A 13,585-nucleotide genomic window follows, 5' to 3' on the forward strand; every position below is an offset into this window, starting at 1 on the left:
GTAATGAAATTATGCCTCTGGACAAAGGAGGTTTTTTTTTCTCTTTATTTTCTGAACTTTTTACTTTTCTATTTTTATAACCAGGAGAAAGTAAACACATACACACACATGGATGGAGAGAGGGACAGAGGGATGGACGGATGAATGCATTGGTAGATGGGAAAACGCTTAGAGAGTGATACGCTATTTCGATTCTATCTCACTATATTCCAAGGCAAGTTTAAGTTGTTGTTTAGTGTGTGTGTTTACTTGTTCATTGCTAGCTTTCTTCAGCCCATGCTCCACTGGACCTGTAAGATTTATCATCATGTCCCAGTGCCTAACATAATAGATGCCCAGTAAATTATTATTTAATGAATAAAGTATAACACCCCAATTTTTTCTTTTCTCTTTTATTCCTTAAGCTTCCATGGGAACGGTGAGCTGTGTAAAGAACAGTAGCAGCCCCCAGTGGAGGTGGCTCTTTAGATGACCCCTCTCCAGGGACTGAACACCAGGAGGGCTCTGCTCTAGTGTGGGACAGAGGGCAGCCTAGGAGGACTGGCAACCTGTATAGTTACCCACTCCATTTGTATGACCCGAACTGGGTAACAGTATTACAAAACCTGATGAGAAATTGGGGCCACTCAGTATGTGAACCATGGCTAAGAACAAGATGTGATACAGAACTATGTATCTACAAGGTACATAATTTCACCTCACTTTTGTTACTTGTTATGTATCTTATGCACCACCCTTACGCAGTATTCCTGATCAGTTGTGTGAATGATATTTCACCACTGATTCTCATAGTTCTTTAAACAACATGTACTTATTGGACAAAATTTACCCACGGTAAGTTATGAAAAATGACCCTTAAGAATAGTTGTATTGAAGTCACAGATTATGATAAAACCTTTGATGCTTTTCTCCTGTGGTCTTTTGGAAGAGGGGGAGGGGGAGGTGGCAAACTTATATTCAGTTCACATATTCTGGTAGACTTTAAAAATACATAGTTATGAAGATACATACTTCTTTGTCAGATTTCTCCTTGACATTGCATAATCTGGATCTCTGAGTACTGACATGGTTATGCCATTATGCCAGCTATGTAGCAGAGCTCACTAAATGGAAGAACTCTAGATTTTTTTTTAGCGTGTACGCTGATTTACACTTAGCAGTAAAGTTGTTACTGACCCTTTAAGTGGAGCTGTCCAAATGGCAATAAATGTCAGTTGATTCTAATGCCAAAACAGGTGATAGTTGAGGGTTCTTGACTAAATCTTCCAGTTAAAAAATAATTTATCGTATTTCCTAAATAGTAGTGGTCTCCTGTGGGGAGATACACACACACACACACACACACACACACACACACGTATAGATAATGTATATCAGACCACTTTATCACTCAGTAAGGAAAATTTGATATACATATCTTAACAGTATTATTGATGTTGCCAGGTTTTGAAATATTCACTCTGGATTAGAATCTCCATGAAGGCAAGAACCATTTCTACCTGGCTCCCCACTGTCTTGTCCCCTAGTCAGCATCTAGTGTAGTAGGTGCTCTATAAATGCCAGTTGAATGAAAGAACAGATAAACTGCAGGATTTGCCGGCACTCCTTAGCATGTGTGTCAGCCTGAATTCCTGGTGGGCAAAACAGAGACCACTCCTCATCTTGACTGTGAGGAATGTTGCTGGTAAGAACTTTGATGGACGGTTATGACTTTTTGAAATAGTTCATTTGATTGATCGCCTAGCAAACTTCACTTCAGTTTCTAATTCTGTTTTCTGCTTTCACAGGCTGTCATTTTAGAAAATGAAGAACTTCCCAAACTGTTTCTTGATTTCCTAAATGTGCGACACTTGCCCTCTCTACCAAAGGCAGAAAGTTGTGGGTAAGAATCATGTTTGCATATTGGATGTGTATTTTAAATTACTCTTCAATGACCAGTTGATCTAACAAATAGCCCAGAGTGATGCCCGAGTAGCCCGCTGGCCGCGCCCACTCTTTTGGCTTGCTACAGCACTCGCTCGCCCCCTGCTTTTGGTTAAAAGAATTCCTCTGAAGTCCTCATGGCCATCTTGCGGCCAAGTGGCCATGGTTCGGTAATCCATGTTTAGACTCAAGGAAGCAATCTTTTCAATTACACTGTTACATAGAATGATGTTACTTGATGGGAATTATGAATCTAGATAACTTGTTATGGGCTTATTTATTAGTGGAAACTCGAGCAAAATTCATATCCTGGTGGTACACATATTCATATAATTTTAAAGTTATGAATGATCTTAGAGATGATTTGATCCAACTCCTCTCATTTTGTAGTTGAGTAAACAGAGACACAGGAATTTAGTGACTTTCCCAAGATCTCTTGCCTTGTAGCTTGCAGAACCGAGGCCTTCCAAGGCGAGTCCTCTTCCTCTACTGTCCAGCTGCCTCTCTCAGGAACTTCCAGTGGCAGGACTACAAATCCTAATCCCTATCTATTGGTCTAAACCCATTGGTCCTAAACCCAAGGACCCAGAGGTTTGATATCATCAGCAATTAGGAAAAGTTCTCCCGAAGAATTAACTCTGAAATAAGCCACTGGACCAGCAACAGCACATGACGTGGGCTGAGCTAGCCTCAAAAGGCCTTCAGGAACATCCATGGCATACTGTATCCATTTACAGGGAAATAAATCATCACAAACTCTCTGAAAATCCATGCAGGAGAGGGGTTTACCCATTTTCTCACTGCCTGAAGGAACCACACTTAACTACAAGAAAATCAAGCAGGCCACACCCAAAGTCATGTTAAACCCCAGCCATCTGCTGGATGACGGGGCTGCAAACACCTGTCACAGCTCCTCATGAGCACTGTTTACTCAGAGCCACTTTCCACTTATTACATAACAAAAATTATACACTTGGCAAATACTGTGTTGTCAGTGTGTTCTGTTCCAACTTGTATGTGTTTACAGGCAGGTTAGGCTTCATATATGTTTATATATTTTTTAGACATTAGCAATGGCAGTGAGTGAAATGTTTTCTCCATTATACAAGCCCAAAAGTAGTAATAAAACCTGAGGATTTTTAAGTAATCTTAAGGGAAATCAAAGAATATTCCAGTCTTCAGATTCCTTAGAATGGGGCATAGCCATGCTGTGGCTCAGTGGAAACTCACAGCTCTTTTAAAAAATATCTCCCAATTCAGTCATCTAATAATATTGGGTATTTTTTCCTTTGTTGGCATAAACATTGACTCAACGTATGTGTTTTTTTTTGTTTTTTTCCTTTTTCAAAACTTTTAGATCTTTTGATGAAACAGAGTCTGAAGAGTCAAGGTAAGGACTAATCCTCATCAGCCAGGAATAGGATTATGGTTTTGCTAAGTGTTTAATCACCCATGATGTGTTTCAAGTTATGTTTTTCTTAAGAACCTTTGTTTGGAAATTGGTTTTAAGATTATAAATATTTGATAGGGAATTACAGGAGTAACAAGTTAGAATTAAGAGTGGAGGAATAAGAGCCCTACATTGTTTCATGCAAGTAATCAGAATGTTTTATCAACAATCGTATTACGAGATTTTTAGGAAAGCACGTTTCAGCAATGATTTATTGTATAGATTGTATATCTGCTTCAAATTCCACAAAGAAATGTTTAGAAGATGAGAGCAGTGCCCATTTGTTCACTCTCACTCTGCGTGCTATTATTCACCCACACTGTTAGAACATAAACCTTGAGATGTCCCCGCACAGCAGTTTGATCCCCTCAAAGCTAGTTTGTAGTGTTTTCTGTTTACCATCGTCCCCTGATGCTGACATGCCTGTTCTTGACCTTTCCAGCAAACTGTCCCACCAGCCTGTGCTGCTGTTCCTCAGGGATCCATACATCTTGCCTGCAGCCAGCGGTAATCAAACCTGTCATCTGCTAACAGCTCTTTACTGATCTGACCCTGCACCACATAAACCACATTTTTAATACAGGTCTAAAAGAGTGACATTGGTCCAGGGCTTAATAATCTGCCAATAAACCAGTGCTCTTGGTATAAGCGACACTTAGAATTTTAATTGGGGCCGGCCTTTCAGGAGGAAATGTAATTTTTCTTTCTCTCTTACCAGACTATTTTGAATTAGAGTAATAAGGAAGAAAGGTATTTATGGTCCTTAATTTTTCTGATCATGTCATTTTGGCCTCTGCTTGTTTTTGTCCAGATGCCAGGGTTCAAATTCAAGGCTCTAGGCCTTTTTAAAAATGCCTCTTCCCGGCCAGGCACGGTGGCTCACACCTGTAATCCCAACACTTTGGGAGGCCAAGGCGGGTGGATCATGAGGTCAGGAGATCGAGACCATCCTGGCTAACACGGTGAAACCCCGTCTCTACTAAAAATACAAAAAATTAGCCGGGTGTGGTGGCGGGCACCTGTAGTCCCAGCCACTCGGGAAGCTGAGGCAGGAGAATGGCGTGAACTCAGGAGGCGGAGCTTGCAGTGAGCCGAGATTGCGCCACTGCATTCCAGCCTGGACAACAGAGCGAGACTCCATCTCAAAAAAAAATAAAAATAAAAATAAAAAAGCCTTTTCCCCAAAACTATGTGTATATACATTGCAGCATCTTTGATGGCCAACTATATATTTTTAAAAGCTGCATATTTTAAATACAATTAATTGATCTAAGTATAATTGTAATCAATATTTTCGACTGAGTCTTTTCTCTGTGCAAAGAAATTTAAATTCATCAGAGTCCCTCTCAAAGTGTTCTGTTATGCATCTCTTTATGAGCTCATTTGCATACATTATCTCATTTAATTTCCTTAACAACCTTGTGAACTAAGCAGGGCAGGTATTATCATTGGCTGAATGAGAAAATTGGGGTCCAGGGAAGTCCCTGACTTGTCCACTCTCAAATGGTTGATGGGTGGACCTCTTGTTGCCTATATATTCCTTCTGTGCTCTTTGCATATAGTGAATCTTGTTTCTGGGAGTCACTAAATAGTAATAGATAAATAATCCATTGAAACCCTTCCTGTTTCTGACAATAAAACCTTATGAGCAGGAGAAAGGGAACTGCTCTCTATAGCAAGGATACACGTACTTAGATCACCCACTTAGCTGTCAGTTTGAAGAAGGGTGGCCAGGACGCAGCCCTGCTCCTCCCTAGGAAGGGTTGAGGGACCCTTCCTAGTAGCACCCTGATCAGAGTGAGCTGCCTTTGCTGTACAGGAATATGATCTCATGTTCTTTTTCCTATAAGATCCTCGCAGTGAAGAATAACTTCCTCTCTGTAACATTTGCATCTTATGTTTAACAAATATACATGTTAGTTGATGTCATGTTAAAATATCACATTTAACAAATATTCATAATGCAATCTAATATAGATTAAATAGATAATGTTTTATAAATTATTCTTATTATCTTTGAAAAGTGGCTCCACAAGGACTTTTTCCATGTATTGTTTATGCTCAAATATGTCATGCATCTGACTGAAATTTCTGTAGAAGTGTAGACAGTGAAATGGTTACTGTGGACTAGAATAGCCAGGATACTTGATAGAAGAGGGAAGATATTTTATGACCTTTAAATCCAATTCATCCAGCTTATTGAGCAGTGCCTACCATGTGCTCTATGCCTGGCTTGGACAGTGAAGAACAGGAGGAACTTTCTGGGAAGAAACATCAGGGGTAAATGTCTTGAATTGGAAAGAGTAAAACGTATGTATCATTGGTAGCATGGTAATATGGATGAAGACTTGCAAAATAAGGGAACTGCTGTTTGAGAATAAATGGATCACAAGTTTGATGGATGGGATGGGAAGTATGGAAGGACCAGTCACCAGATCTGTTTTCTTGGAATTTTGACCAATCCAGTTTCATGAATCAGATTCTTGTTATCTTAGAAGTGTTATACTAATGATATATTCTTGCAAATCTTTAGCATTTAATTTAAAGAGAAACTTTACTTGCATCACATTTTTGTTACGATGCCTCTTAGTAAGATATTAGGGTTATTATTCCAGAGGATATTGCATATGGAAATTTCTTCACAGATGTACTGACCCCGTCCCCTACAAAATCAGAGGAGTGTCTGTCTTCAAAGATCTGACATTTAAGCATTATCCTCTTATAAAATACTAATAATCAAATATCCCTTAGCTTTTAACATTAGAAATCAGGAGAGTACTGTCTTAACAGATTTAAAAGCATTTGCGTTTTGGTCTCTGTTTTGATTTTCCTGGGAAACTCAAAACAACTCTTGCCAAAGTCCCCAGTGTTTTCAGTGTGGCTGAAGCCCATGGATATTTTTCAGTCCTCATCTTCCTTGGCCTCTCATGTACTTTAGACATGTTGATCTGTTTCTCCTCCTTCAAACAGTGTCTCCCCTTGGCTTTTCCACTTCCTTCTACTCTCTAGCAGCTGACCAGAATGCTGTCATAGACCCTCTCCTCTTCTTACTACCCTTTCTTTCAGATAATCTCCTTGTGTGTGGCCTGCCTACCACATGTGTACACCTGAGTCACAATATTGTATCTCCATCTCAGCTCTCTCCTGGGAGCTCCAGACTCTTAGCTGTGGTTTGTTTGCAAGGCCCTCTGTGGCCTGCCCCAGGCTCATGTTCCTACTGGACCTCCTCATATACTTTGCCCTAGCCACCCTGGAATTCTTTCTGGGTCTCAGGTGTGCTGTTTCCTCCACCTTGAGCCTTCTTTTCTCCATCCATAGCCGGCTGCCTCTCATCTTCCAGGGCTCACATTGAATGCCACGGCTTCAGAGAGCCTGTGCTGATTCTCCCTCTCCACGAGCCCCTCCACCCATTCACAATACATGTTCATTAAATAAGCGAAAACCAACAAAAATAACAACAAAACCTGCCCTACATCACCTTCCTTCTCATCACCTCTCAATGAGAATCAAAGGCAAGGACAGTTTACTGAGCAATGCTGGCAATAATGGACATTGTAGTAAATCATGCATATGATGAAGCCAAAATCCACAGTTTAAAGTAGAGTGGAACAGATGAGAAAACAACCCAAAACCCTGATTATGTTATTTCTGATCGCTAGTTGGTGGACCTTGCTTTAAAACACCTCCATCCCATTCACTTTTTGTCAGAGAACCCTATTTGCTTCCTTCATAGTAATGGTCACAGACTATCTTATTGTTGTTCTTTGGCTTTGTCCTCTAAATCCCCAGCATCTAGCATATGTTCAGCTCTTGGTGAACATACATACAGAGCCTTAGCACTTGCTGTTCCCTCTGCCAGGAATGCCCTTCTCCCGGACACCCTCCCAGTGGGCTGCTTTGTTCCTTCCTGCAAGTCATCACCCAAATGGCACCATCACTCAAATTCTTCCCTCACTTCCCTGTCTCTGGGCCCTCTTCAGCCCATGCCCTGCTATATTTTTCTCCTTGCCCTGTTCTTGTCACTGCTTGACATATTACCAGCGCGGTAGAGTTACCCACAGTATGTAATGTTATTTTCCTTTATGTCTTTTTTGCTTAACTTATTTAGCTGAATCCTTTTAAGCTAAATATACTTACGATGTAATTTCACTGACCTTCAAATCGACTTCTGTATTGTGAGTGGTAAAGAATAAAGGCATGTCTGCCACCGTCATGTAATATGTCCTGTTTGAGTATCTTTTAGAAAATTAACAGCTCTATTTATGGTAATTGATTTTAATACCCTTCTATGTGAGAGAAATACATTTAGAATTAAAATTAACTTAGCTAAATTATTGTTTTTTATTGGGCTCTAAATATACATGTGTAAGGCCTATCACAAGCTTTCAAAGATATATTTCATGAAAAACCGTTACTTCATGTTGGGGAAAGGCATGCACTAAAAAAATCAAGTGTCATCAACCAGAAATAACTGGATACTCATGTATTAGAGATTTTCTAAGACGTATTTTGTGTGTTCATTCGCTTGTCTCCCAATTTTTACAACAGCCTATAAGGTAGATACTATTATGAAATCCATTTCACAGTTGAGGAAAGAGAGAGACAGAGATGTTTAATAACTCACCTAAGGTCACACAGGTATTAAGTGGCCGATCCAGGAAACAGAGTCCTCTCAATAAATATTTGTTGAGGTAAACTTGTCACCATATTCTATCACTTACTTGACTTCCCCTTTGGCAAGTCTCACGGGTGCCTCAAACACAAGTTCCAGACCGAGTTGATGATCTTCTGTTTTACTCCTATTCTGGGTCTTCTCCCACCACCATCTGATTATGCAAGCCAGAAACCCAAGAGGCATCCTTGACTTCACCCCTTCCCTCACTAGCCACATCTAACCTGTCACTTGGTCCCGTCCTTCATTTCTCTAGAATTCCTCCATGGTTCTCCATCCTCAACCTCGTTTGGGCTGCCACCATTGCCCTCTTGAACTACTGCAGTAGTCTCCAAACTGATCTTGTGTCTGCTTTGAACTTGCTCCAGTCCATTCTCCAGTTGGCAGCCAGAATCATCTTTTTCAAAACACAATTCAACTCTGTCCCACTCTGCTTAAACTCCCCCAATAGCTTCCCATTGAGTTTCAGATAAAGCCCGAATTCCTATCCATTCTTCCCAGGTGTGATGGGGCACCCCGTGCCCTCCAGCCTCCTCATTCCCACTTTTCTCACTATGTTGGCCTTCGTTTAGGTCTCTGAACCCTCCAGGCTCCCTCTGGCCACAGAATTTCCACCTGGCTAGCTCCCTCTGCCTACCCCTAGCCTCTGAGAGCCTTTCTGCCTCCTCTGATGAGGCCCAATCCCCTAGTAAATTATTTTATTTACACAGTAGACAATAGAGGTTAGATGCACATTTTTTTTTCTTAAAATATTGGACTACTTTTATTTTCTTACATAATGACGATATTTATTTAAAGTGCTCAGCTTTAGGATAGTTCCTGGATATCATTATGTACAGATTAAAGTTTAAAAATTAAACTTCTGAACCATGAGATAGATTGGTTCCCATTCAAGTAATCCATTCACATTTTACCTACTCTAATGACTGGAATGTGGTATGACATACTCTGCACCCCTGGCCTCCCTTTCTATCTCCTATAATAATGGAGCTGTGTTTTCAAGTTTGGCAGGATGGCTTCTGTTGGAAATTTGCCCTTTTAAATTAGGAAAACAGACCCCCATCTTACTGCTCTGTTTCGAAGCTAGTCTAATAGAACAAGTAGACTCAAGACAACTTGGACTAAATGCACTGTAAACCACAATGGAAAAACTGCAGTGAGGTATTCCCGGTAGAAATCTTGGAATTCCTTCAAGTATATTGAGATTTTGTTAGAAATTGAATTGCCAGTGTAATCCATCTTCCTTGTGAGAAAACATTCAGATAAAGAGCTGAGGCCTAGCAGCATTAACCGTTAGAACATCCCTTAAATCAATAAGCTACAAATCTGGCCGCACATTCCTGCCGCGCCTGGTGGTGCACTCAAGTGGCTTTAGGCTGAAGCAGCATGACTGATAGCACATCCTCAACCAGGCAAATGCCTGGCGATGCAGATTCCTGTGTTTACCGTAAGCATTGCCTTGTTCCATTCTACAGAATGCAATTATATTTTGTTTCACCTAAGAAAAGCAGTTTTTCTTTTTTTCCAGATTTTCCAAATGTGGTTATTGAAGGAGTCCTCCATGGGATATTTTACCCTCATCTACAGCCCAGGTAGAAATCCTACATGGCTAAAAGAAGCAGAAGCAAGTTTCGAAGTCACAGTCAAGGAAATCAATACCTACCAAATTAACCTAAACGCTATGATATATAACAGCTCTAGCTAGTGGTAAAGTGCACAGTCCCAGCTTAATTCAGGGCAGGGACATTTCCATTAGAATGGTGCTCTTAAAAATAGAAACTGAACCGGGGCGGTGGTCAGGCTAAGGCCAAGTGTTTAAGAAGTAGAGTGTAGCTGCCGGCGTAGAAACCCATGAAAAGGAGGCCACAGGAGATTCCTGGGAGCACTGGGTGTAGCAAAACAAAGCCACTCTCTGCTTCAGTCACACCGTTTGCTAATTGAAAATCATATCCTGAATCATACTGAGACTGATCAACTTTGGTAGCTTTTTTGTTCAAATCTTACGACACACTACTCTTCTCACCATGAGATTTTTCTCAGCCAGTGATAGTACATTCTGAAATGCTGGCACCAGGAGACGGCCACAGACACACACTGCTGAATGTGAAGATGGAACTAAACTGGAAATTAAATTATACTGACAATATTATGGCATTTTTAAGATCATGGCATTTTAATTTACATTAGAGTGGAGTTGCATCATACTCAGGGGTTAGCTTCCAAGGTCAGTACATAGGTAAAATGGGCTATTAGGATGATCCTTGAAAGCCCTTTAGAAGGGTGCCATGTTGGAAACCTGTACATCCACAACAAGTAGCTTTTCCTCCTATGTTGGAAAAAAAGACTGTTTCTTTGTTTGAGGACCAAGTGAAGTTGGTGTTTGTTTAGGGGCCATTTTGTAAAAAAAAAAAGCACATACCTTTTAACACTAGAATCAGCCCTGCAAGATGCTTGCCCCGCTAGTGGCAGATGTGAACTGACAAGGAGTGAAGCACCCACCCAGCGGATGGACAGCACCCACCTGGGTTTACTCAAGGGTGTGCAGTCATCATAGGTGGGATCGCCACAGGATTTCATGTTATTTTCCTTATGGCTTCCTTTTCACTGACCTCATTTGTTGAGTTAATGTAAGTTAAATGTGTTTATGATATAACTCCACTGTACATCATACTTTCAGTAGTAAAGGATAAAAGCATATATACTACCTATATGTATGTGCTGTATGTGGGCATTTCATTGAGATCTAATTAATAGCTAGCCTATTTATGGTTATTCGTTTTAATAAGTTCTGTGGGGACAAAGTATTTAAAATCAAAACTAATAACTACATCATGGTTTTTGATTAGGATCTAAATATTCAGGTTTTAAGCCTGCTGCAAACTTTTAAAGATATTATGATAGATTCTGTTACTACATGTTGGAAACAAGCAAGAACTAAATAATCAAATGTTGTCAACCAAAAATAATAGTCTGGTATTGGAGATTTTTTAAAAATGTTTTTATGTTATTAGCTATTTGGAGTTAAATAAAAACAAAGAACAAGGAAATATTTGAGTTTGTCTTCTCCTAAGATTTCATTGGAAACGTAGTTTGTATCTGTTTACACACACACACACATATGTGCACACACAAAACCTCTCATACATTCACATAGATGTTTATTTCTAATATGATAAGATAAATTATTATAATAAATTACCTCATCTATTAAGTCAGTAGATGTTCATTAAATATTTGATGATTTACCAAGATAATAAGAATTTTTTTGAAAAGACCAAGTATCTATAGTGGTACACTGCCCAAGAAATCTTTTCTGAGAATTAAGTTTTTCTTAGTGATGACTTTCACTTTTTATATTTATGTAAATTTTATTTCCCATGTCAGACAAGTCATATGCAGACATCATAAGACTTGCAGGAGGCACACCTCACAAGAGTGGGAAAACCCAGTCGTCACACTTATGCACTACACAAGGATCATATCTATTTAAATTTTTAATGTGTAATTCTGTCAGGGTTATTGAAGGAACTAGAAACCAGTGTAGGTCTTTTAAGCAGAAAAGGCTATAATGCTGAAAACTGAATGCTTACAGAATCTGTTGGAAGGGTGAGAGGAGTGCATTCCTGGTAGGTGTCCAAGAACAAATTCCAGAATGCCCCAGCAACTTCTAGCACTGACCTGCCTGGGGAGCTACAGCCTGTGCTGTAAGCAGGAATATAGGGACTTAGGGGGCTGTGAGTGAAGCCCTTGAGGTAAACAGCATGAGAGCTGCAATCCAGGGATCAGCAAGTAGGATCAAAAAGGACCTGTTATCTCCATGAGATATGGAGCTCCCAGGAAATATAATGGCGATCTCTCTATGAGGTGCGGCCTCATAGCAGCACCCAGGAAGCTGGTGACTGGGCCTGCATCACAATTGCCTATCAACACCCGTGGCCTTGCTTGCCAGCAACCACAGCCCAAAGTGGCAGGAGGATGGTATTCGCCCACTCCCACCTCCCACTCCATAGCTCCCTTCAACGCACATCCAGTTTGTAGAACCTTATTCTCCATCCCAGGTGCAGGGAGTCTGGAAAGAAGCTGTTAGCCTTCTACAGCTCAGGAATGCACATGGGAAAGATGATGGAACTTTTTTTTTTTTTTTTTTTTTGAAGACAGAGTCTTGCTCTGTCGCCCAGGCTGGAGTGCAGTGGCCTAGGCTGGAGTGCAGTGGTACAGTCTTGACTCACTGCAACTTCCGCCTCCCGGATTCAAGCAATTCTCTGCCTCAGTCTCCTGAGCAGCTGGGATTACAGGTGCATGCCACCACGCCTGGCTGATTTTTGTATTTTTAGTAGAGACGGTGTTTCACCATCTTGGCCAGGCTGGTCTTGAACTCCTGACCTTGTGATCCAACCACCTTGGCCTCCCAAAGTGCTGGGATTACAGGCGTGAGCCACCATGCCCAGCCAGAACATATTTCCATCATTTCCATGGTTGAAAATTTAAAAAAATATATAGAAAACTATAGATAAAAAATAAATTTGTCTCCCATCTCATCTCCTAATACCGAATTCCTGTCCCACAGAAGGGAGTACTTAATGTGTCTGTACTTAATGTGTCTACTTTGAGTAATATTTCATCTACATGCAAGCAGATATTGTATGTGTAGTGTACATATATTTAATTTCCCCTCTTTTACAAAAATGGTAGCATGCAATACCCATTGCTTTCTAGTTGTTTTTATTTAACAACATCTTGGCAATCTTTCTGTATCAGTATATAAAGTGCTATCCTCTTTTTTAAAAAAAAGCTGTATGGATCTTCTATAATTTGTGTGACCAGTACCATATTGATAGCCATTTTACTTTTGGATTTCACTAGGCATGCCTGGCCCATATTGCTCTACAGGTTGTGCATTGCACAAGTCCAAGCAGTGTCATTCACATGGACCACAGTGTTAATAGTATTCCGAGTCATGCTTGGAACCCTGCACTTGGGGAAATATCAAAAACTTTAATCATTCAAACCATGGATTCACAGGCAATAGAGAAGTAAAGGACAGAGAGAGGAAACCAGAGGAAAGAAAAGGAAAAAAAAAAAAAATCCCATTACCACTTAAGTCAGGATGTAGGGACATCATTTGTCCTGCCTGGTTCCTGGACTTGGTGTTTTGCCTGGACTGTCTTCGATGCTACCTTATGCAGTGCCTCTCAGGCCTCATCTCTGCCTACTCATTCTGCATATTGGCAGCCCTCCTGTCCTTTCTCCTGGTGTCCTTGTTACAGCCCCCATTACAATCAGCCATGTGAACAACCCCAGTAACACCATGGCCATCAATACCTGGTAAATCCTACAGTTACAGTTATAAGTTCCCATTGAAAAGAAGTTGAGCTTTCTTAATCAGTTTAGAGAAATATGATCACACTTTTGAAATAACAAATGGCTTTCATCTCGTTTGTCAACTTTGATCGATTGACAATGGCTGCTTGAAGTGCTGCGTCAAGAAGAATTCTAGCACACCTGTGAGGATGGCTACTATCAAAGCAGAAAATAACGAG

The 13,585-nt window shown here is 40.5% G+C and overlaps 1 protein-coding gene and 1 non-coding gene across 3 annotated transcripts in view; one reads left to right on the forward strand and one right to left on the reverse strand.

Annotated features, from left to right (window-relative positions):
* The window catches only part of SNX24 (sorting nexin 24), a 166,192-nt gene extending 155,100 nt beyond the window's left edge, over positions 1 to 11,092 (forward strand). For both annotated transcript variants that reach the window (XM_002815824.5, XM_024246857.3), the window contains 4 exons: positions 1,788 to 1,882; positions 3,281 to 3,313; positions 3,816 to 3,880; positions 9,574 to 11,092. In XM_002815824.5, the coding sequence (XP_002815870.1) occupies positions 1,788 to 1,882; positions 3,281 to 3,313; positions 3,816 to 3,880; positions 9,574 to 9,641 (261 nt within the window). In that variant the 3' untranslated portion in view covers positions 9,642 to 11,092. The remainder of the gene's footprint in view (positions 1 to 1,787; positions 1,883 to 3,280; positions 3,314 to 3,815; positions 3,881 to 9,573) is intronic.
* Positions 11,093 to 11,423: 331 nt separating this feature from the next.
* Positions 11,424 to 11,522, reverse strand: LOC112133658 (small nucleolar RNA U13). The gene has a single exon (XR_002915285.2). It is a non-coding gene; the product is annotated as a small nucleolar RNA U13 (small nucleolar RNA).
* Positions 11,523 to 13,585: the final 2,063 nt, after the last annotated feature.

This window comes from Pongo abelii, chromosome 4 (genome assembly GCF_028885655.2).
Source record: "Pongo abelii isolate AG06213 chromosome 4, NHGRI_mPonAbe1-v2.0_pri, whole genome shotgun sequence".
NCBI lineage: Eukaryota > Metazoa > Chordata > Mammalia > Primates > Hominidae > Pongo > Pongo abelii.